The following is a 25,340-nucleotide window of genomic DNA, read 5'->3' as shown; positions in this document are numbered from 1 at the left end:
AGCACACTATAGGTCCCAGAGGGAGTTCTGCCGATCTTGTGGTTGGATGCTCCTGGATGAAGTTTCCCTTAAGTACAAATATACGATCAGCAAACCCTCCCCCAATCGTAACCTTAACCATTAGTGCTGAAAATACAAAACTGAACCAAGATCGGCGTCTAGGGGCATTGGCACCCTGCTCATGGTTGGGTCAACACTGTTAAGTGGCTTTTCTAAGTACCCTTTCCTATGTACTCAAAATGCTCGCCAACAATCTTTAAGAAATGGGATAACTAAAAGCAATATGTTGGCAAGGGTTATCAGTAGGCTTCATAGCGCTTTCATCTGTCCAGTAGTAGAACATGGTAAATAGGAGGGGAGGCCATTTTAAAGTATTAGGATCCCCCACCACTGCTGGGGGATTCATTGTGATGTCACTGAAGCCAGTGCACTTTGTGATGCAACAGAAAAAGGAGAAGCGAGTCTATATGGCTCCATCTCAAATTACACCCTATTTAAATGACACCCCACACAGGGAACTACTATTTACCAGAGCCACACATATACTGCATAGGGCCGGGACGATACTTTCCTGTGAGGTCACAAAGGCACCTGAACCTCCATCATGCGATGTCAGAGTGAAGTTCCTGCACTTCCTGCGAGGTCAGAGGGTGATGACCACTTCCTGTGAGGTTATAGTGGTTTCAGGGAGATCCCTCAGTCAAAAGAGGGCTCCGGTTTCAACTGTAAACAGGGCACACAGTGAGGACAGCTATGACCCGGAAGCATAGAGAAAGGGGTGTGGACAGACATCCCCTAATGGCTCCTCCTCCCCGGCCCCCTACTAAGTCCAGCAAACACTAAATAAAACGTGTCTTTGTGCACCACCGGTGTGGGAGACTGGGGCGTGGAAAAGGAGGAAAAATACCATCCCCTAACACTGGAATTACACATGCATCAGCAGACGACAACTTTTCTCTCAACACGCCTCCCTCTAGCTAACCTGGAGTCTGTGCTGCTCTACTCACCACTAGTAGTCCATTATGTACAAAGAATAAAAATAGAAAAAAAGGTCCAATGCAGAGATCAACTCCTCCTCTTGGTTCTCCATGCAGACTCCACAGACAGCGCCCCCCTGTGGTTTTGCCAGGCCCTACCACACTGTGCAGCGGTGACCAGGGTTCATCGGGGAGCCAGTGGGGCACTGGAAGTGCTCTGCAAAGGCTGGCGAGTTGGAGAGGGTGCCGATGACGCGGTACTTTGGGGGGCTGTGGCGGTCTGTCATGAGTCCCTGGTGGGCACGCTCTGGGGTTCGCACGGAACACCACACCTGAGAGAAGAGAGGGTCCCCCAATAAGTCAGACCGTAGCTAGTGTTCTCCTCTCTGGACTTCCAACTGTTGTGTGTAATTCATTCACTTGGACTCAGTTTGGTTGACACTTCTCTCAAACAGTAGTTGTAATAGTCCACTCTTACTACCACCCCAGAACACATTCACCCCCGTGTCTTATTCCATGAAGCAGGGCCAGAAATTCATCCTGAGCAGGACCTGACTAGGAAAAACTTTTACAACCTATGATGTGGTCAGGCAAAATCCTTGCAAGTACATTATATACATGTATATGCATGCATACACGTATGTGGACACGCCTTCTAATGAACGGATTAGACTATTTCAGCCACACCTATTGCTGACAGGTGTATAAACTCGAGCACACAGCTATGCAATCTCAATAGACAAACATTGGCAGTAGAATGGCCTTGCTGAAGAGCTCAGTGACTGTCATAGGATGCCACCTTTCCAACAAGTCAGTTTGTGAAATTTCTACCCTGCTAGAGCTGCCCCAGTCAACTGAAGGTGCTGTTATTGTGAAGTGGAAACGTCTAGGAGGAACAACGGCTGAGCCGCGAATAGGTAGGCCACACAAGCTCACAGAACGTGACCGCCGAGTGCTGAAGTGGGTACAAATAGTCTGTCTTTACCACAGAGTTCCAAACCGTCTCTGGATCAATGTCAGCACAAGAATTGTTCGTCTGGCGCTTCATGAAAATGGGTTTCAGTGGACGAGCAGCCACACACAAGTTTAAGATCACCATGCGCAATGCCAAGCGTTGGCTGGAGTGGTATAAAGCTCGCTGCCATTGGACTATGGAGCACCATCTGGCAATTTGACGGACTAATCTGGGTTTGGTAGATGCCAAGAGAACTCTACATACCTGAATGCATAGTGCCAACTGTAAAGTTTGGTGGAGGAATAATAATGGTCTGGGACTGTTTTTCATGGTTCTGGCTATGCCCCTTAGTTCCAGTGAAGGGAAATCTTAATGATACAGCAGACAATGACATTCTAGACAATTCTGTGCTTCCAACTTTGTGGCAACAGTTTGGGGAAGATCCTGTTTCAGCATGACAACGCTCCCATGCAAAGCGAGGTCCATACAGAAATGGTTTGTCGAGATCAGTGTGGAAGAACTTGACTGACCTGCTCAACCCCTTCAAACACCATTGATATGAATTGGAGCACCTACTGCAAGCAAAGCCTAATCGCCCAACATCAGTGGCCGACCTCACTAATGCTTGTGGCTGAATGGAAGCAAGTCCCCGCAGCAGTGTTCCAACATCTAGTGAAAAGCCGTCCCAGAAGAGTGGAGGCTGTTATAGCAGCAAAGGAGGGTCCAACGCCATATTAATGCCCGTGATTTTGGAATGAGATGTTCGACGAACAGGTGTCCACATATTTTTGGTCATGTAGTGTATGTGACTTGAACTCTAACAGGATGCGTGTAATGCATTCTGTTGACAGTCCCATGACCCACCTGGGCGAATCCCACAAAGAACAGTTGGTCATTGGTCAGGTTGACCGCCGGCAGCCTCTTCTCCTCACCGTTCTCCTGCACCCATGACTGGTACGCCTGAACAGAACAGAAAACACCATTAACTCACTGCTGCTCGATCATTCTATTTTTCCAACTTAATTGAGGAAAATAAGAACAATCCAAATTAAATGTTTGATACTGTCACAAAGCTAACTAAAAAGCAGCATTCCCCAAGAGAGGATGGCTTTCACTTCAGCAGTAATAAATTCATGAACTTCTTTGAGGAAAGGATCATGATCATTAGAAATGCCAATTACGGACTCCTCTTTAAATCTGCGTATTCCTCCAAATTTCAGATGTCCTGAGTCTGCACAACTCTGCCAGGACCTAGGATCAAGAGAGACACTCCAGTGTTTTAGTACTATATCTCTTGATACAATGATGAAAATAATCATGGCCTCTAAACCGTCAAGCTGCATACTGGACCCTATTCCAACTAAACTACTGAAAGAGCTGCTTCCTGTGCTTGGCCCTCCTTTGTTGAACATAATAAATGGCTCTCTATCCACCGGATGTGTACCAAACTCACTAAAAGTGGCAGTAATAAAGCCTCTCTTGAAATAGCCAAACATTGACCCAGAAAATATAGAAAACAAAAAAAAAAAAAAAATCGGCCTATATCGAATCTTCCATTCCTCTCAAAAATTTTAGAAAAAGCTGTTGTGCAGCAACTCACTGCCTTCCTGAAGACAAACGATGTATACGAAATGCTTCAGTCTGGTTTTAGACCCCATCATAGCACTGAGACTGCACTTGTGAAGATGGTAAATGACCTTTAAATGGCGTCAGACCAAGGCTCTGCATCTGTCCTTGTGCTCCTAGACCTTAGTGCTGCTTTTGATACCATCGATCACCACATTCTTTTGGAGAGATTGGAAACCCAAATTGGTCTACACGGACAAGTTCTGGCCTGGTTTAGATCTTATCTGTCAGAAAGATATCAGTTTGTCTCTGTGAATGGTTTGTCCTCTGACAAATCAACTGCTAATTTCGGTGTTCCTCAAGGTTCCGTTTTAGGACCACTATTGTTTTCACTATATATTTTACCTCTTGGGGATGTCATTTGAAAACATAATGTTAACTTTCACTGCTATGCGGATGACACACAGCTGTACATTTCAATGAAACATGGTGATGCCCCAAAATTGCTATCGCTAGAAGCCTGTGTTTCAGACATAACGGAGTATATGGCTGCAAACTTTCTACTTTTAAACTCGGACAAAACAGAGATGCTTGTTCTAGGTCCCAAGAAACAAAGAGATCTTCTGTTGAATCTGACAATTCATCTTGATGGTTGTACAGTCGTCTCAAATAAAACTGAAGGACCTCGGCGTTACTCTGGACCCTGATCTCTCTTTTGAAGAACATATCAAGACTGTTTCAAGGACAGCTTTTTTCCATCTACCTAACATTGCAAAAATCAGAAACTTTCTGTCCAAAGATGATGCAGAAAAATGTATCCACATCTAGGTTAGACTACTGCAATGCTCTACTTTCCGGCTACCCGGATAAAGCACTAAATAAACTTTAGTTAGTGCTATATTAGGCTGCTAGAATCCTGACTAGAACCAAGAAATGTGATCATATTACTCCAGTGCTAGCCTCCCTACACTGGCTTCTTGTTAAGGCAAGGGCTGATTTCAAGGTTTTACTGCTAACCCACAAAGCATTACATGGGCTTGCTCCTACCTATCTCTCTGATTTGGTCCTGCCGTACATACGTACGCTACGGTCACAAGACGCAGGCCTCCTAATTGTCCCTAGAATTTCTAAGCAAACAGCTGGAGGCAGGGCTTTCTCCTATAGAGCTCCATTTTTATGGAATGGTCTGCCTACCCATGTGAGAGAATCTTTAAGTCTTTACTGAAGACTCATCTCTTCAGTAGGTCATATGATTCAGTGTAGTCTGGCCCAGGAGTGTGAAGGTGAACAGAAAGGCTCTGGAGCAACGAACTGCCCTTGCTGTCTCTGCCTGGCCAGTTCCCCTCTCTCCACTGGGATTCTCTGCCTCAAACCCCATTACAGGGGCTGAGTCACTGGCTTACTGATGCTCTTCCATGCCGTCCCTAGGAGGGGTGCGTCACTTGAGTGGGTTGAGTCAAGGACGTGATCTTCCTGTCTGGGTTTGGCGCCCCCCCATGGGTTGTGCCGTGGCGGAGATCTTTGTGGGCTTACTTGTCCTTGTCTCAGGATGGTAAGTTGGTGGTTGAAGATATCCCTCTAGTGGTGTGGGGGCTGTGCGTTGGCAAAGTGGGTGGGGTTATATCCTGCCCGTTTGGCCCTGTCCGGGGGCATCATCGGATGGGGCCACAGTGTCTCCTGACCCCTCCTGTCTCAGCCTCCAGTATTTATGCTGCAGCAGCTTATGTGCCGGGGGGCTAGGGTCAGTCTGTTATATCTGGAGTACTTCTCCTGTCTTATCCGGTGTCCTGTGTGAATTTAAGTATGCTCTCTCTCTAATTCTCTCTCTCTTTCTTTCTCTCTCTCTGAGGACATGAGCCCTAGGACCATGCCTCAGGACTACCTGGCATGATGACTCCTTGCTGTCCCCAGTCCACCTGGTTGTGCTGCTGCTCCAGTTTCAACTGTTTTGCCTGCGGCTATGGACCTGTCCCAGACCTGCTGTTTTCAACTCTCTAGAGACAGCAGGAGCAGTAGATATACTCTCAATGATCGGCTATGAAAAGCCAACTGACATTTACTCCTGAGGTGCTGTAATGTGTTATCACCCTCGACAACTACTGTGATTATTATTATTTGACCATGCTGGTCATCTATGAACTTGGTCATGTTCTGTTATAATCTCCACCCCTCATAGCCTGGTTCCTATGTAGGTTTCGGCCTTTCTAGGGAGTTCTTCCTAGCCACCGTGCTTCTACACCTGCATTGCTTGCTGTTTGGGGTTTTAGGCTGGGTTTCTGTACAGCACTTTTAGATATCAGCTGATGTAAGAAGGGCTATATAAATAATTGTGATACTATAGAAACATTAACTACCACTCTGCCGGCCCTGAGGTGAAGTATAGTAATAATATAATAAGAGTCCTGTGTGGTAACATATAAGTAACATGTTACATAGCAGTAACTATGTAATTGCTTTAGAATTACATAGCAATGGATTTGGGCAATAACCACTCAAGCCCATCACTGTCCATTACTACAGTTCAGATTCACTACAGTGATTACGGAGTTACTAGACAGACATGTGAGCAACTAAATGTAATGTGTTATCAAGTAGGGAGACCCGCTCACATTATAGGCTGCCTTTAGGCCGCCGTTGTCAGCAATGTTCTCTTCCAGAGTCTGCTTGCCATTTATATGCGTCCCATTGATGGTAAACCCATTGTACTGCTCAACCATGCATTCCGTGCGATTCTTAAATGCGTCCACAGAGGAATTTTGCCACCATGGCCGAAGGTTCCCATCTCTGTCGTATTCCCTGCCTGATTAAGGAATACAAATATATATATTTTTAAAAAGCACACATGGTGATCATGTACAGTATATGTATACATGCCGGTGTGTGTTGGTCAGTGGGTGTGTTTATGAGTTCTGTGAAGTGTAAGTTAAAGGTGGACACTAACCCTGGACACCAAAGGCATGAGTGAGTTCGTGTCCCATCACCACTCCGATCCCCCCGAAGTTCAGTGCTCTGCAGAGAATTCACATGGGGTCAGAAGTGCAAGCACACGTGCACACACTCATGTGCACACACTCATATGCACACACTCATATGCACACACTCATATGCACACACTCACTTGGGGTGATGCTGGGCGTAAAAGGGTGCCTGAAGGATTCCAGCTGGGAAGACAATTCCATTCTTGTTGGGCATGTAGTAGGCGTTGACTGTGGGAGGGGTCATACTCCATCTAGGGGGAGGTGGCGGAGACTAGTGTAAGAGAGCAGACCAGTTGAGGCTCTTGAGAGGACAGCTCATAGTCATTTCTGGAATGGAATGTATGGAGTGGTATAGTATGTGTTTGTTTTTTATAGCGAATAGAGTGCTATTTGGATATGCTCCATGAGAATATCAAACAATATATATATATTTTTAAATGTAATCAGATTACAAATACTTTTGATAAACTGGATGATTACTTTTTTTAATGACTTTTGCATTTAGAAAGGATGTTAGCGAGAGAGAAAAATACATTAGGACACCTTTCAGATCTCTCGAGGAAGGTTTAGTTTTTTATGGTAGTAAAGTACATGTCGGATAAAAAATGACAGGCCTGATGGGGGAACAAATACACCAGACAAGGTGGGATCTTTATGTGTTGGTAAAATGAATTACTCAAATTTCAGTGGAAAAGCTTTTATGCGCAAATATTGATATAATAACCATCATATTGAAGTAAACTCCTCCCACTACAACTTATTAGGATTAAAGTAGCAATATGTACCTTTTTGGGCGATTTGACCAAATTCACATAGAAATGGGAGTTTTAGATCTATCATTCTACTTGAAAGCAAGTCTAAAATGAGGTAGATCTGTTCTTGGGGGGCCATTTCTATGCTTCCGATTCTTACATTTTGTTTTTGTGTCTTTTACTTGATGTTTTGTACACCAGCGTCAAAACAGCTGAAACAACAATATAATTGGTCATAGAAAATATATTTCAACGTGGTTTAGATGGTACAATGATTCTCTACACTATACTAGCTTATCTAGTCACAAACTGAAACTAGGCGAACAATTAAGAGTTTTAGAAACCAGGAAATGGCAGAGCGATTCCTGCATAGCGCACCTTTAAATGATGAACTTCACAGGGTGGTGAATGTTCAAGATGAGCTTGATGCACCTTTCCAATAAATATCAATGGTCTTATTCTGGTGACATGATAATCTATGCTTGCCTGCCTTTTTTCCATAATAGTAATCAGAGCTATTGGCTACAGTGCACGTGCCAATCCCAGAGTGTGCACACTCGCTATATAACGCAAAAATGTTTGTTAGAAAACCCTTCAGTAGAGTTAAAAATGTGAGTGTGTATTGTATATGGGAATTTAACTGCAAAAGTTTTTCATGTGCCCTACGTCATCTCGCCTTTTACCTGCAACAAGTCAATTTGATGGAAACATCTCTGGTGGGAAAATGTGCATATTGTTTTCATGTGGTTTTTAGAATATTCACATGAAAATCTGTCTAATTGGATGGAAACCTAGCTACTGACATTCAATTCAGTATTGAAAAAAGGCGCAAATTTAAATTCGTTACACCTTAGCAGGTCTGACAAAAAGTCAGAGACCATTATGATGACACACCAAATGCGTTTGATGGATCCTATTTGTCTTCTTCTAATGAAGCTTAAGGGGAAAGTAATCCAAAAGTAACTGAAAGTAACAATACTGATTACAACTTGACAGGTAACTAGTAACTAACGGATTACATTTAGAAAGTAACCTACCCAATCGTGGTTAAGGTCAAGAATCAAGTTCATTTACAGTACAAATATGCACTGAGGTATAGTGATGGTGGTGGTGATGATGTGTGTAGCTGATGAAGACTCACTGGTCACTGCTGGGTGGCTTGCGGAGATGATCGGCCATCACCCTGGCGGAGAAGTTGTAGAAGTTGAGCGTGTTCTGGAAAAAGTTGTCTTCTGAGACGTCATACTGTGGACAGAGATGGATATACAAACAAAGACAGACAGAGAGAGAGAGAAATAATTACTCACTGATCTACGGGGCCCTTGTTATTTGACCTTCAACTCGTCAATCATGACAACTGAACAAAAAGGCTCCCACTCACCCCGTCGTAAACATCATCCAGTTCTTTGGGGTCCAGGATAAAGTCAGGGAATCCAATCATGTTGTAGATGGTGTCCGCCTAAAGATCAGGGGGACAAAGTGGATAAGAGAGAGGGCAAGATGGAGGAATGGGGCCGGAAAACCTCCTAGTTCCATTATCTGGAGATCTAAACAAAGAGGGCTATCTATTCAAACTACTGTATTATAACCTGTAACCCTATAATACTCCCTCCCTGTCCTCTTACACACACGCAGAAACGCAGACACACATGATACCCTGTGGCAACCATGCATAGCCTATCCAGTATCCATCCCTCCCTGTCCTCTTACACACACGCAGAAACGCAGACACACATGATACCCTGTGGCAACCATGCATAGCCTATCCAGTATCCATCCCTCCCTGACCTTGTCTTTGGCTGCCTTCCGCGTCTGTTTGTCCATCCACTTGATGTGATCCAGAGCATCTTTGAACGCAGTACGGATCTCATTGATCATCCCCTCTACCTGATAGTGGGGTGAGAGACATACATTAAATGTAAGAAGGAAGAAAGATGGAATAGATCATTCTTCTACAAATAAGACTCTGATATGTAAGGAAATACCCACGGCAATCCGAACCAGCCCATCCCTCAAACATAAGGACATTTTGATAGAAATATGTAACCACTATAAATATGAACAATTGTGAGTGACAGTCTATAACCCCCTTGCCAGTCCTCACACTGTGCCTCTCCGCTTCCATGTCTCCCTCTTCTACTTGCCCCTCTTTTCTCTACCCAATAACAATCTCTCCTTTTAATAGTCCACTCTTTCTCTTCTTTATCACTCTATACATCTCCCTCCCCTCTACAGGACAGGGAACTATTACTAAATTAGTATTTCATTAATTGTAAACATTTATAAGAAATTAGCATAAGCGATCAGCATTATTAATGTTACAATTCATAAGCATTTATAAAATCATACAAAGCATTTATAGGCATTCATAAACATTGATAAGAATTTAAAATAGCTTATTATAATAAAGTGCTAGCAAATAGGGTTATTTTATGATGGCTGTGTTTACAGTGAGACCCCATGACATTTCACTACACATGGTAACCACTAGGAGGCAGTCATACATCGTTCATCTGGTTTTTAAAAAACACCACAGGCTTGAATAGACATAAATGCAGTTGTACGCCTATCAAACTCACAATCTTTTTGCTGTGTTTATCAAACGTCGCTTTTACAAAGAGCGCTCCCAGGGCGAAGCCGAGCGTGTCATCTGTGTTCCCAATGCAGGTCTGCCATCGAGGTGTGCGGGACTGAGCGAACACACGCAGAGACACACAGACAAGTCTCACACCAGCTGTTTACTCTATCATTTTGGTTGTGAAAAGTGTGTGTACTGCAAGTTTGTGGAGGTAGCACACATTGCTTGCTAGGAGCCCAAAAAGTCTCACATACAAATTGCAAGTGCTGGTCTCCCGGACACAGATCAAGCCTTGTCCAGTACAAAAAAGCAGCTCAACAGAGGATCTCCATTGAAATAGCTCTTTAGTCCTCGACTAGGCTTAATATGTGTCCGGGAAACCAGACCTAACCAGGTATTTCACAAAGCAGGGTTAATCAATGGCATAAGTAAGACTATGGCTGCGTCCCAAATGACACCCTATTCCCTAGTGCACTACTTTTAACCAGGCTCTAAGGGCCCTAGTCTAGGGTAGTGCACTGCTTTTAACCAGGCTCTAAGGGCCCTAGTCTAGGGTAGTGCACTACTTTTAACCAGGCTCTAAGGGCCCTAGTCTAGGGTAGTGCACTACTTTTAACCAGGCTCTAAGGGCCCTAGTCTAGGGTAGTGCACTACTTTTAACCAGGCTCTAAGGGCCCTAGTCTAGGGTAGTGCACTACTTTTAACCAGGCTCTAAGGGCCCTAGTCTAGGGTAGTGCACTACTTTTAACCAGGCTCTAAGGGCCCTAGTCTAGGGTAGTGCACTACTTTTAACCAGGCTCTAAGGGCCCTAGTCTAGGGTAGTGCACTACTTTTAACCAGGCTCTAAGGGCCCTAGTCTAGGGTAGTGCACTACTTTTAACCAGGCTCTAAGGGCCCTAGTCTAGGGTAGTGCACTACTTTTAACCAGGCTCTAAGGGCCCTAGTCTAGGGTAGTGCACTACTTTTAACCAGGCTCTAAGGGCCCTAGTCTAGGGTAGTGCACTACTTTTAACCAGGCTCTAAGGGCCCTAGTCTAGGGTAGTGCACTACTTTTAACCAGGCTCTAAGGGCCCTAGTCTAGGGTAGTGCACTACTTTTAACCAGGCTCTAAGGGCCCTAGTCTAGGGTAGTGCACTACTTTTAACCAGGCTCTAAGGGCCCTAGTCTAGGGTAGTGCACTACTTTTAACCAGGCTCTAAGGGCCCTAGTCTAGGGTAGTGCACTACTTTTAACCAGGCTCTAAGGGCCCTAGTCTAGGGTAGTGCACTACTTTTAACCAGGCTCTAAGGGCCCTAGTCTAGGGTAGTGCACTACTTTTAACCAGGCTCTAAGGGCCCTAGTCTAGGGTAGTGCACTACTTTTAACCAGGCTCTAAGGGCCCTAGTCTAGGGTAGTGCACTACTTTTAACCAGGCTCTAAGGGCCCTAGTCTAGGGTAGTGCACTACTTTTAACCAGGCTCTAAGGGCCCTAGTCTAGGGTAGTGCACTACTTTTAACCAGGCTCTAAGGGCCCTAGTCTAGGGTAGTGCACTACTTTTAACCAGGCTCTAAGGGCCCTAGTCTAGGGTAGTGCACTACTTTTAACCAGGCTCTAAGGGCCCTAGTCTAGGGTAGTGCACTACTTTTAACCAGGCTCTAAGGGCCCTAGTCTAGGGTAGTGCACTACTTTTAACCAGGCTCTAAGGGCCCTAGTCTAGGGTAGTGCACTACTTTTAACCAGGCTCTAAGGGCCCTAGTCTAGGGTAGTGCACTACTTTTAACCAGGGGGCCCTAGTGGGTAGTGCACTACTTTTAACCAGGCTCTAAGGGCCCTAGTCTAGGGTAGTGCACTACTTTTAACCAGGCTCTAAGGGCCCTAGTCTAGGGTAGTGCACTACTTTTAACCAGGCTCTAAGGGCCCTAGTCTAGGGTAGTGCACTACTTTTAACCAGGCTCTAAGGGCCCTAGTCTAGGGTAGTGCACTACTTTTAACCAGGCTCTAAGGGCCCTAGTCTAGGGTAGTGCACTACTTTTAACCAGGCTCTAAGGGCCCTAGTCTAGGGTAGTGCACTACTTTTAACCAGGCTCTAAGGGCCCTAGTCTAGGGTAGTGCACTACTTTTAACCAGGCTCTAAGGGCCCTAGTCTAGGGTAGTGCACTACTTTTAACCAGGCTCTAAGGGCCCTAGTCTAGGGTAGTGCACTACTTTTAACCAGGCTCTAAGGGCCCTAGTCTAGGGTAGTGCACTACTTTTAACCAGGCTCTAAGGGCCCTAGTCTAGGGTAGTGCACTACTTTTAACCAGGCTCTAAGGGCCCTAGTCTAGGGTAGTGCACTACTTTTAACCAGGCTCTAAGGGCCCTAGTCTAGGGTAGTGCACTACTTTTAACCAGGCTCTAAGGGCCCTAGTCTAGGGTAGTGCACTACTTTTAACCAGGCTCTAAGGGCCCTAGTCTAGGGTAGTGCACTACTTTTAACCAGGCTCTAAGGGCCCTAGTCTAGGGTAGTGCACTACTTTTAACCAGGCTCTAAGGGCCCTAGTCTAGGGTAGTGCACTACTTTTAACCAGGCTCTAAGGGCCCTAGTAGTGCACTACTTTTAACCAGGCTCTAAGGGCCCTAGTAGTGCACTACTTTTAACCAGGCTCTAAGGGCCCTAGGGTAGTGCACTAGGGTAGTGCACTACTTTTAACCAGGCTCTAAGGGCCCTAGGGTAGTGCACTACTTTTAACCAGGCTCTAAGGGCCCTAGGGTAGTGCACTACTTTTAACCAGGCTCTAAGGGCCCTAGTCTAGGGTAGTGCACTACTTTTAACCAGGCTCTAAGGGCCCTAGTCTAGGGTAGTGCACTACTTTTAACCAGGCTCTAAGGGCCCTAGTCTAGGGTAGTGCACTACTTTTAACCAGGCTCTAAGGGCCCTAGGGTAGTGCACTACTTTTAACCAGGCTCTAAGGGCCCTAGTCTAGGGTAGTGCACTACTTTTAACCAGGCTCTAAGGGCCCTAGTCTAGGGTAGTGCACTACTTTTAACCAGGCTCTAAGGGCCCTAGTCTAGGGTAGTGCACTACTTTTAACCAGGCTCTAAGGGCCCTAGTCTAGGGTAGTGCACTACTTTTAACCAGGCTCTAAGGGCCCTAGTCTAGGGTAGTGCACTACTTTTAACCAGGCTCTAAGGGCCCTAGTCTAGGGTAGTGCACTACTTTTAACCAGGCTCTAAGGGCCCTAGTCTAGGGTAGTGCACTACTTTTAACCAGGCTCTAAGGGCCCTAGTCTAGGGTAGTGCACTACTTTTAACCAGGCTCTAAGGGCCCTAGTCTAGGGTAGTGCACTACTTTTAACCAGGCTCTAAGGGCCCTAGTCTAGGGTAGTGCACTACTTTTAACCAGGCTCTAAGGGCCCTAGTCTAGGGTAGTGCACTACTTTTAACCAGGCTCTAAGGGCCCTAGTCTAGGGTAGTGCACTACTTTTAACCAGGCTCTAAGGGCCCTAGTCTAGGGTAGTGCACTACTTTTAACCAGGCTCTAAGGGCCCTAGTCTAGGGTAGTGCACTACTTTTAACCAGGCTCTAAGGGCCCTAGTCTAGGGTAGTGCACTACTTTTAACCAGGCTCTAAGGGCCCTAGTCTAGGGTAGTGCACTACTTTTAACCAGGCTCTAAGGGCCCTAGTCTAGGGTAGTGCACTACTTTTAACCAGGCTCTAAGGGCCCTAGTCTAGGGTAGTGCACTACTTTTAACCAGGCTCTAAGGGCCCTAGTCTAGGGTAGTGCACTACTTTTAACCAGGCTCTAAGGGCCCTAGTCTAGGGTAGTGCACTACTTTTAACCAGGCTCTAAGGGCCCTAGTCTAGGGTAGTGCACTACTTTTAACCAGGCTCTAAGGGCCCTAGTCTAGGGTAGTGCACTACTTTTAACCAGGCTCTAAGGGCCCTAGTCTAGGGTAGTGCACTACTTTTAACCAGGCTCTAAGGGCCCTAGTCTAGGGTAGTGCACTACTTTTAACCAGGCTCTAAGGGCCCTAGTCTAGGGTAGTGCACTACTTTTAACCAGGCTCTAAGGGCCCTAGTCTAGGGTAGTGCACTACTTTTAACCAGGCTCTAAGGGCCCTAGTCTAGGGTAGTGCACTACTTTTAACCAGGCTCTAAGGGCCCTAGTCTAGGGTAGTGCACTACTTTTAACCAGGCTCTAAGGGCCCTAGTCTAGGGTAGTGCACTACTTTTAACCAGGCTCTAAGGGCCCTAGTCTAGGGTAGTGCACTACTTTTAACCAGGCTCTAAGGGCCCTAGTCTAGGGTAGTGCACTACTTTTAACCAGGCTCTAAGGGCCCTAGTCTAGGGTAGTGCACTACTTTTAACCAGGCTCTAAGGGCCCTAGTCTAGGGTAGTGCACTACTTTTAACCAGGCTCTAAGGGCCCTAGTCTAGGGTAGTGCACTACTTTTAACCAGGCTCTAAGGGCCCTAGTCTAGGGTAGTGCACTACTTTTAACCAGGCTCTAAGGGCCCTAGTCTAGGGTAGTGCACTACTTTTAACCAGGCTCTAAGGGCCCTAGTCTAGGGTAGTGCACTACTTTTAACCAGGCTCTAAGGGCCCTAGTCTAGGGTAGTGCACTACTTTTAACCAGGCTCTAAGGGCCCTAGTCTAGGGTAGTGCACTACTTTTAACCAGGCTCTAAGGGCCCTAGTCTAGGGTAGTGCACTACTTTTAACCAGGCTCTAAGGGCCCTAGTCTAGGGTAGTGCACTACTTTTAACCAGGCTCTAAGGGCCCTAGTCTAGGGTAGTGCACTACTTTTAACCAGGCTCTAAGGGCCCTAGGGTAGTGCACTACTTTTAACCAGGCTCTAAGGGCCCTAGGGTAGTGCACTACTTTTAACCAGGCTCTAAGGGCCCTAGTCTAGGGTAGTGCACTACTTTTAACCAGGCTCTAAGGGCCCTAGTCTAGGGTAGTGCACTACTTTTAACCAGGCTCTAAGGGCCCTAGGGTAGTGCACTACTTTTAACCAGGCTCTAAGGGCCCTAGTCTAGGGTAGTGCACTACTTTTAACCAGGCTCTAAGGGCCCTAGTCTAGGGTAGTGCACTACTTTTAACCAGGCTCTAAGGGCCCTAGTCTAGGGTAGTGCACTACTTTTAACCAGGCTCTAAGGGCCCTAGTCTAGGGTAGTGCACTACTTTTAACCAGGCTCTAAGGGCCCTAGTCTAGGGTAGTGCACTACTTTTAACCAGGCTCTAAGGGCCCTAGTCTAGGGTAGTGCACTACTTTTAACCAGGCTCTAAGGGCCCTAGTCTAGGGTAGTGCACTACTTTTAACCAGGCTCTAAGGGCCCTAGTCTAGGGTAGTGCACTACATAGGGATTAGGGTGCCATTTAGGATTCATCTAAAAAATAAAAAAACACACCTTCTTGGTTCCATACAGGCTCTCTAGCAGCTTGTCCTGGGCGTTCTCAAAGCGCTGGTCCAGACTGGACGCTCCCTTCTGCACCAGGTTCCAGATCATGTAGTTGTTGAGCAGGCTGAGAGACAGAAGAGACGGGGAGAGATGAGGAGGAAGAGGAAACAGGAGGACAATCCAATGACTGTTTTCCCACAGTGCAAAACTGGTTGCAAGGATGTTATTATGACATTTTTCCATTACATTATGGTCAGATTGTGTATTGGTTGTACTGTGCTTTCAGAAAGTATCACAACCTTAAAAATGTGGTTTTTAAAAAATGGGATTAAAATAGATTTGTCATTTTTGGTCAACAATCTACACAAAATCGTCTGTTGAAGTGGAAGAAAAGATCTAACATTTAATAAAAATGTATTAAAAATAAAACAATATCTTGTTAGATTCACCCCCCCCCCCCCTGAGAAAGAACATGTAGAAACACCTTTGGCAGTGATTACAGCTGTGAGTCTTTTTGGGTTAGTCTCTCTTTCCACACCTGGACTGTACAATATTTGCCCATTATTCTTATTAACATTTTTCAAGCTCAGTCAAGTTGTTTGTTGATAATTGCTAGAAAGCCATTTTCAAGTCTTGGCAGAGATTTTCAAATAGATTTAAGTCAAAACTGTAACTCAGCAAACATCCAATGTCTCCTTGGTAAGCAACTCCAATTTAGATGAACACTGGAGCTCTGTCAAAGTGACCATCGGCTTATTGGTCACCTCCTTGACCAAGGCCCTTGTCCCCCGATTGCCGAATAATTTTGCACGCCCAATTTTTCAGTTTTTGATTTGTTAAAAAAGTTTGAAATATCCAATAATTGAAGCCTGAAATGTGGCAAAAGGTCGCAAAGTTCAAGGGGGCCGAATACTTTCGCAAGGCACTGTATATGTGTGACCGGCAGCCATTGATAGTGTACCCATCAGTTCATTGGTCAAATTGCCAGGGTTCGAGGTTCCAAAATCCTTCTATGGATTATATGTCTATGGCCACAAGGCAACAAGCTGTTTGGCCTGCATGCTGCCCAGATTGTGGCCTTCCACAGCTATTGATCCTCTGCGGCTAAAGTATGCTCGCTGGTGTAGAATTTTGAATTATTTTATTTCTATGTCTGTTCAGACAAGAGTTAAATCATTTTTGAAATATATCTTTATGTTTTAAAAAAATATATTTTTACTTATCAGGGGGTGCTGCAGCACCTTCAGCATCCCTATTTCCTGCATCTATGGAAGGCCCTGTAGTACTTCATAACCACGTGACCTGTTACGGCATCTTTGGCTGCAGGGGGATAAGGACGACTAGGTTGGCTCCCGTCCAGGTCCTTACCTGCGATCAGTCTTGTTGATCAGGTCAGACACCTGCTGCAGGAACTCCTTGGCATAGAGCACCACGGGCTCCGTGTCATTCAGGTCCAGAGGGAACAGGACCAAGGACAGGTAGTCCAGCCAGTCCACCGCCGGAGCCAGCAGCTGATGGCGAGAGAGGTTAAAGGTCAGAGGTCACTTTTGTGAAAAGGAAAGTTGACCACAAAAACTACATTTTCAGACATGTTCAGAATCCAAAAGTGTCCTCACGTCGAGTCTGTGTCCCACATAGCTTCATGATTTCACACACAAAATTGTGTCAATCGATCCAATTCATGAGGCATATTGTTGGATAAGCACAACAGGTGGCAGACAGAATTAGGAATTAGAATACTAGAATGGACATTAACCTTAAGGTCAGCCATTTTGGTAAGGCAGTTTGTCAATCATGGTTTGCCAGTGCTGTGTTAAGATAATATTCAAATTCATTGTTTTAAACTATCTGCATTGTATGTTTTTTAGCTAGCAAGCCAGGCAGTTTTAGAGAAATTATTCCATTAATTTATCAAATTAACTACCAATAGACCAATATTCCAGTCAAACGATGCAGTCAATCCATACATTTATGGCATGTTTACATATTATTTTAGAGGCTATTTATACAGCAAATTGGTATACAAGATGCATAAACTATTTATAATTATATGACCAGTGGAGACCTGTCATTCAGGGAAGGTTGGGCTGCCCCACATTTTTGCATTGAATTTAATAAAAATAAAAAAACTTGGGAGGGCTTGTCTGATTTGCATTAATACGTGTCACATATCAGTTTGCAAACGATGTAAAAAAAAAATAAAGAATAAGGGAGTTAATAAAGCTGCATACAAACACAGCCTCTCTTTGTTTCCGTGAGTAAGCCAGCTCCAGAATGCAGGTGGTTCAGCCTAGCTCAGTGCTTTCTGTGGTGGGGCAAGCCAGCAGAAAATCCAGAGCATTGCGCCGTGATTGGCTCAGTGTTCTGTCACTCATTGGGACAGTACGTCACCACCAAGGCTAAAGGTAGAGCTCGAAAATTCAAGCCACTTGGGTGCTGCCATTGAGTTACATTAGAAGTGCCCATCCAAGAAGGCTCAAGGTCATTGGCCACAAATACAATTACGTCAAATCATGTTATATCTACAGTAGCTTTGATTGGACTGATACTGTCAAAATCTTAGCTAGCAGTCATCATCGACAATCTACTGGCAAATCCTTTTTAATCCTTGTCATATGAAGAGAAATAATTAAGAGAAATTACACAAACGTATCAGTGTTCAACGGCCATTGGACATAAACATTACACAACAAGTTGGAAATCGCAAATTCAAAAACGAGTGGTTTGGAAGGAATCAGTGGCTAACTGCAAGCATTGAAAAGCAATCAGACTGCTATTCAGTGGAGTCGCTGTGTGGTCCCAAGTCTAAGGGTCTCTTTTCCTAGTTTAAAATTATAAACATTCAACATTGGCCATGCTGTCAATGAAGCATGATCCGTGCCACGCTCATAACAACTTAACTCGCAACTGTGAAAACTGACTTTAGTGAGTTCAAAACTACTGAGAACACGAAGGGGCAAACGAGGTACGAAAAATACGTTTGAACCTTCATCCAACTCGAAATTGTAAATCTGGAACTCGGGTTTCTTGTAAGCACTATCAATCCAGAGAATGGCAGACTTTGATGACAGTTTCATGACAAAATCTGCCCACAAAGGATTGCCGTGCCACCTTCCTGTTCAAGTGAGCACAGCATAACAAGGTGAGTTCAAAAATGTACTGTATGCCGCTGCATACATGATGTAATACTAAGTGTATGTTGTACTGTAAGCTGTTAGTAGCCCATGTGCCTCACCCTAAAATGGTTTATTTACACCTCTGAATTTCACCTACTGTTCTGACTTGGTGGTGCACATGTAGCCTATAACCAGTTTTGAGAAATGTAATCATCTAATTTTGTAAAGAGCTTTCATTGTCTGCTTATTTGACCCCTTTATTCATCCTACCGTTCTGACTTGGTGTACAGGGAGAATCCTGTAAGAACAGCCCATGTTCTGAATTCTGTCGCTGTACATTTCAAAAGTGCTGAACAAATAGTTTTATTGACTACGTCCGTCCTAGCTCGCTCATTGTCTTAATTGAAATTACAGATTGCCTCTTATCCGCTTGCTGTCCCCTTATGCCGTAGTTTGTACATCTCAATTGTCAGTAGAAACAACATTTGTTTAAGCAAGTCAGCCATATCAGCCATGTTTTTTTAAAGGAGGTAAATGAGTCTGAATTAAATGTTTGACTGCCACACAAGGCTCCGCTGATAGCCAGGTGTAGGGGGTGTTGGGACTCAGCTGTTGGGACAGCTTTATGTAGACACTAACTGTTTGTGGGCACTGTTTGTCACCGTTATAGTGCAATTAATGTATTGTTAAGTGTTGTGTAGTGGCTTTGCTGGCTTGCATCCCACATTTATTCATTTTTTTGGCCCACCAAGAATTACATTCTAAAATCGGCACTGTATATGACAATGTTTTAGGTTGATATTAATTTTATTAAACATATCACATGCCTTACTTTTATTTTCCTGCATAAGTAAAAGCAGGAAATGCGTCCCCTAATCCTCTGCCATTCAATTCCAATTAAAATGGTTTGGATTTCTCCCGGACACAATAGCTACCATTTTCTAACTTTGTGGGTTTCATGATATAGCCTCTCTAGTAATTTTATATGATTAGACAGCTCAACATAGTTTTTTTAAGCAGTGTGAAACAGTCTGAACGTAGATTTTTTTGGTGGTTTTGGCAACAATTCCGAATCCCTACCCTCTTCCCTTAACGTGCACGCTTAAATCCATGAGGGGGAGTGTAAAAGGAATGGACTGGTGTGAGGAATATGGTGGAAACTGCCTTCAGCCATGGTTGGATGACAGTAAATGGCCAGCCAAATGACCAGGGTCACTGTAATAACTGTCGAATAGCAAAACAAAAAAGTTTACCATAATCTTCTACTCCGCTCTTGACTAAGTGCTGCCATAGAAATAGAATGAATAGAACAGGCAACCCCCCAAGTCAATGATGGCATAATGGATGGACTAGCTGCCATTGCAAGTGTTCCCACAGAGCAAAGCAGGAAGTAAAGTATGTGCTAAAATATGTGCTGTGATTTGTTGATTCAACACAACTGACTTTAAAAAAGACATTCCATTGCATGAGCTACATCAGTTGACATCTTTTGAATGAGCATTCTACATTACCATGGAAATGATTGCATCACGATACCAGGCAGCCATTGGGGAGTGTACCAGTCAAATTGCCAGGGTTAAAGGTTTCATGCCTCAAATTGAGAAATATCAATTTTGTCGATTTGGGACACAATCACTTGAGCATTTGTCTTTCCAATGTGTGTATGTGACTATGTTCTGGGTGGATCTTAGGCTTGACTTGGGTAAAGGACTTGGTAAGGACATCCATCTGCAAGCTTGTGGTGTTCTTTTTGTTTTTGATAGTCCAAGATTCTCCATTAACAAAAAGTATGTGATGAATTTCATTAAATTATTGCTAAATATCACATCGACCTAACTATTTTTATAAGAAAAAAACCACCCTATTCAATATTTGTAAAGGTAGATTTAAATAACCAGTTTGCGAAATTGAATACTATGCTCTGTAAGAATAAGAAGTTAATGAAATCGGTTTAAAAAACTGCATTTCTGTTTTATGTAAAATGTTAAGGATGTATAGAGTATGGATGTATTGGTATGTCCAACAAAGCTGTTGCCAGAGAATGTAATGTTCATTTCTCTACCATAAGCCGAGTCCAATGTAATTTTAGAGAATTTTCTAGTACGTCCACGTGACCACAGACCACGTGTAACCACACCAGCCCAGGACCTCCACATCAGGCTTAAATCACCTGTGGGATCGTTAGAGACCAGCCACCCGGACAGCTGATGACATTGTGGGTTTGCACAGATGAAGAATTTCTGCAAAAACTGTCAGAAACATTCTCAGGGAAGCTCATCTATGTGCTCGTCCTCTTGACCCGATTGTAGTTCGGCATCATAACAGACTTCAGTGGGCGAATGCTCACCTTCTATGGCCACTGGCACAGTGGAGAAGTGTACTCTTCACAGATGAATCCCGGTTTCAACTGTACCAGGCAGATAGCATCGTGTGGGCGAGCGGTTTGCGGATGTCAACGTTGTGAACAGAGTGCCCTATGGTGGTGGTGGGGTTATGGTATGGGCAGACATAAGCTACAGACAACAAACACAATTGCATTTTATAGATGGCAATTTGAATGCACAGAGATACCGGGACGAGATCCTGAGGCCCATTATCATGCCATTCATCCACCACCATCATCTCATGTTTCAGCATGATAATGCACAGCTCCATGTCGCAAGGATCTGTACACAATTCCTGGAAGACGAAAATGTCGCAGTTCTTCCATGGCCTGCATACTCACCAGACATGTCACCCATTGAGCAGGTTTGGAATGCTCGAGATGTGTCGCGCTGCATGGGGAAAATTGTGGTCACATCAGATACTGACTAGTGTTCTGATCCATGCCCCTACCTTTTTCTAAAGGTGTATGTGAAATGCATAGATTAGTACCAAATTAATTGACTGATTTCCTTATACGAACTGTATTTGAAATTGTTGCATGTTGCGTTTATACTTTTGTTCAGTGTATATTTCAACAAAGTATTGTTGCAGGAGTGCTAATCTTATCGGTTTCTAACATAAACGATTTTCAGAACAATCTGAGATGGAAGAGGATTGACACACCCACCTAGTGCTTTTTGAGGTGGAACAACACATAAAAATGTCAGTGGTATACACAATCTACCCATTACCACCCATTTTAATGATTCAACCCATCCTACAAATGCTGAATTTCAATTCCTGACTCTCAAACGGCCTGTCCATTCGTTCTTTCTGTTGACAAAGGATCCTCCTTTTCCTCCTACCCTTCGCCATCTCTGTTGTTGTGTCTTTGCTATGCCGGATTAAGTGATATGACATGCTATTTTATAAAATAATTTCTCTGTCATTAATATTACCTGATTAACTAATCATGTAAATGTAATTAACTAGAAAGTCAGCACGGAAGAATGTGTATAGATCTGTTGTCTTCCGAATAAACTCTTAAAAGACCTGGTAATATCTTTTATATCAATAGCAGTCAATTATTTATCGTCACCTTATTCAGTCTTATCTTCACGAACCCTGGCTAACAAGTTGAATCAGCAATAGAAAATGTGGTTTAATTATTTATTTACTAAATATACACAGGATGGATCATACATTGATTACTAATTATGTCATACAAGAAAATGTCCCTGGCGGACGGAACCGATATGACGGCTGGTTACACAAAGAAAGGGGGTTGGGTTTGAATGAAAGCGCGGGAAGACTGAGGAACAAAGAGAGGCCAAATCCATCGGACCTTATGAAGCTATGCTATCATAAATACAGAATCGTATGAATTCTAAATAACCGCCCATTTGGAAAAGGAAAATGCAATAAATATTTACTCTGAGCTGCGCTTCGATAAATTGGTCGTAGGCAGGGTTGCCCAGCAGAGATCTCTCTTGTCCTTTGAAGAATATGTCTTGTGGTAGAAAGTATATGTTGTAGTACCGTCGTCGTGCGGTAGAACGGATATGTTGTAGTACCCTGTCTTTCTGAAGAGATTGTCCGTCCTTTCCTAGCCCACGTTTACAGCTGCTTCTGTGTTTGCTGCTGCTAGCTCGACATCTAGGATGTATCACTTCTTTAGTGAATAAGAGTTCAAAGTTCATACCAAGTTGCCATTACTATAAGCTCATGCTATATTCTGGCTGGTATAGTTGAAATTCATCCTTCCAGCGTGTCGATCGTCACCTCCACATTGAAATTCGCCCTTCTAAACGTATGGACATCAGTCCTCACGTCACCGGGAACACAATGCTAATTAGGTTGTAGTCATTCAACCAGTCGCAACCAGAGCTCACGCCGAGGTTGGCTTAGTTCTGTAGTTGATATTAGCCCTTTTAAACATATGGTCAAAAGTCCTCACGTCATCGGAAACACCAGGTTGACTTTCGTCAATGGGCTTTTGTAGTGGAGAGAAGGGCGTGTTTCATAGTTCACAACCAATGTCTGTTCACTTGGGCGGGGACACTGAGTGAGCAGAGTTTACTTTATGAAAACAATTCTCTCATTTAGAAGCTAAAATTACATTTAATCTTTTCACAAATAGTTTCATATTTAAACATTTAAATTGCACAACAATGTCCATGTGAATCTGATAACTAGAATGTGTAGCCTTTCCAAGATACAGTTTATGTCATCCTATCATCAGTAATAATGTCTCAGGCGACAACTGATCTGACATATTCTTTAAGTACCAACAGATATTTTCAACTGGTTGGATTACCAAAATATGGTTCCGTTCCCAACCTTTTGATGTTACCAGACTCTCTCTATGTTAACAAAGGGCTTTCCAAGAGTCAAATGTAGAGTTGAGAGAGAAAATAGGGGAAAGGTATTTATGAGGGTCATAAACCTCCCCAACAGGTCTAGCAACAGCTCTTGGCAAGAGGCACCTTGGCGACCTAGACAGTGTTCATAAACAAAGAAGAGGACCGCAGGAGAAGCAGAGAAGAATAGTCCTCAGAGGAGGAAAAAAACAGACAAAGGTTGTGAAGAGGCCACAGGTTTCAGATGGTGGTGGTGATTTGGTCGGGGATGGGATGTGTGAAAAACCCATGCATGTTTTGACAAATGGAGACAAGAGGAAAAGTGAGAACAGACTATAATTGATTAAAGAGTAAAGGTTTTCCAGTCTGATCCGATGGCATGTGTCCTCTCAAATCCACCTCACTTTATGTACCTCCTTCTCGCTCTCCCACACACATGGAAGCTCACATGTTCTCTCCCTCTCTCTCTCTGTAACCCCCACCTGACAGATGCACACACACCTGCAGCTCGGCGATGGTGATCTTGTGGTAGATCTTCTCCTTGTCGCAGCATTTGTCCTGCGATATGGTGATGTTGGCGAGCGTTGTCTCAAAGTCCAGGATCTGCTGCATCTGGCTCTGCGTGGAGTTCTTATCCCCTCCCAACAGCAGGCCCAGCTCCACCATGTAATCCAGATATGCCTTCAGCGCATGGGAGGGGATATAATCCACGTTTTTCCTCATACAAGTAGAAACAAGTGTCATTAACCACCCACAGACTGGTTCATAATAATGGACTATTCCACCCTGACAGCGTTTGTGTGCATTGTGTCACGCGATATGATTGATCACGTTTGCAATCTAATTTGTTACAGTACCTAATTTTGACAGCCATGGATAGGCAAAGACCCAACCCTTACTGGCCACCACCCACCTCTCTAGGCACCCAAACTTTACTCACCTTTTCATTGGCTGTGTTGCCGTCATAGTCCCACGGGGGGAGGAACAACCCTGATTGGCCCACCTGGCCGAAATACATCAACAGGTGAGCCAACACACTAATCATAAGGGAGAATGAATTGAAGTGTGCAGAGTCCATTCACTTTCACATTTGGCACCTGTTAAAAGCCATTGGATATTTATTCTCAAACAAATGAATCCCGACCTCAGGGGAAACATAACACCTTATTAAAAAAAAATACTCCTGCACATACCTCTGAACTGCTGATTTGGTTGACGTTATGGTCAATATATGGTTTTGTTCTTACATAAGGAACTGGCTTCATTAAAGTGTTACCAGACTGTTATTCCCAGCACCACAAAGTGACAGTGTGTTGTGCGAGCGTGCATGTGTCTCTGTGCACATGCACAGGCTACATTATACCTAAATGTAGGCCTACAGCATTTTATATGCATTTTTATAATCATCTTCTTCGTTACATATGCGTTATTTGACTCGAGGACCAGCAGTGGGGCATTTTGTTCACAAAGAAAAGCTTTGCCCCAAGTGGGATTCAAACTCACAGTTCTTGTACCTCGTCATCTCCAGGCTTACCACCTTAGTGGATCACACCAGTCAGTTATAGCAGTAAGGGGGAAATTACAGCCATTTAAAATGTTAAAATATAAACTTCTCGTTGTATAATCCTCCTACATCTTTATTCCTGTGAAAGCACATGGATGTGTCGGGAACGGATAGGCAAAAGCCATGATTTTGGTCACATGAGAAAATGCATCTTTTGAAATGTGTGTAACGCTAGTAGGCTAGGCAACTCAAGGATGCATGATGCAATATACAAGTAAGGTCCAAAATAGAGGAAACACCAACAAAGTGTCGTCTTAAATAGGGCGTTGGGTTCTAGAACTTTTAGAGGTCTGTTTTTGAGAATTGTTTTAGACATTAAAAAGGTACTATGCATTATTTGGGTTCCCAGCACCACAAAATGACACTGTGTTGCGCGTGAGGGCGAGCATACGTGCGTCTATCTCTGTGCACTACTGCATAGGCTACATTATACCTAAATGTAGGCCTACAACAAAATGTGAAAAAATGTCAAGGGGTGTGAATACTTTCTGAAGGCACTACATTATTTCATTCCAAGTCATCATCTCATCACTATAGAGCTGCTGCCTATGCTGACTGACAAAATCACTATTTTAATAGTTCTTCAGAGAATAAGGCATACTTTTATGAAAGCTGAATGCCAACTATCAATCACTTAGCGCCTTCAGAAAGTGTTCATACCCCTGGACTTATTCCACATTTTGTTGTGTTACAAAGTAGGATTAAAAATTATTTGTCAATTTTGGTCAATGTTCTACATAAAATATTCTGTCAAAGTGGAAGAAAAATTCT

General features: G+C 43.9%; 1 protein-coding gene across 1 annotated transcript in view; it reads right to left on the bottom strand.

Moving 5' to 3' along the window:
* Nucleotides 1-1,132: 1,132 nt before the first annotated feature.
* Nucleotides 1,133-25,340, bottom strand: part of LOC139388089 (endothelin-converting enzyme 2-like) — a 44,334-nt gene continuing 20,126 nt past the window's right edge. Inside the window, exons 5-17 of the mRNA XM_071134647.1 lie at nt 23,937-24,008; nt 23,507-23,686; nt 16,534-16,676; nt 15,175-15,289; nt 9,808-9,918; nt 9,017-9,115; nt 8,610-8,687; nt 8,370-8,473; nt 6,617-6,727; nt 6,440-6,507; nt 6,108-6,298; nt 2,797-2,892; nt 1,133-1,309 (exon numbers count right to left, since the gene is read on the bottom strand). Of these exons, the coding sequence (XP_070990748.1) occupies nt 1,133-1,309; nt 2,797-2,892; nt 6,108-6,298; nt 6,440-6,507; nt 6,617-6,727; nt 8,370-8,473; nt 8,610-8,687; nt 9,017-9,115; nt 9,808-9,918; nt 15,175-15,289; nt 16,534-16,676; nt 23,507-23,686; nt 23,937-24,008 (1,545 nt within the window). The remainder of the gene's footprint in view (nt 1,310-2,796; nt 2,893-6,107; nt 6,299-6,439; nt 6,508-6,616; nt 6,728-8,369; nt 8,474-8,609; nt 8,688-9,016; nt 9,116-9,807; nt 9,919-15,174; nt 15,290-16,533; nt 16,677-23,506; nt 23,687-23,936; nt 24,009-25,340) is intronic.

Source organism: Oncorhynchus clarkii, chromosome 29 (genome assembly GCF_045791955.1).
Source record: "Oncorhynchus clarkii lewisi isolate Uvic-CL-2024 chromosome 29, UVic_Ocla_1.0, whole genome shotgun sequence".
NCBI lineage: Eukaryota > Metazoa > Chordata > Actinopteri > Salmoniformes > Salmonidae > Oncorhynchus > Oncorhynchus clarkii.
Note: the sequence above shows the minus strand (reverse complement) of the source record. Positions and strands in the feature narration are given on the sequence as shown.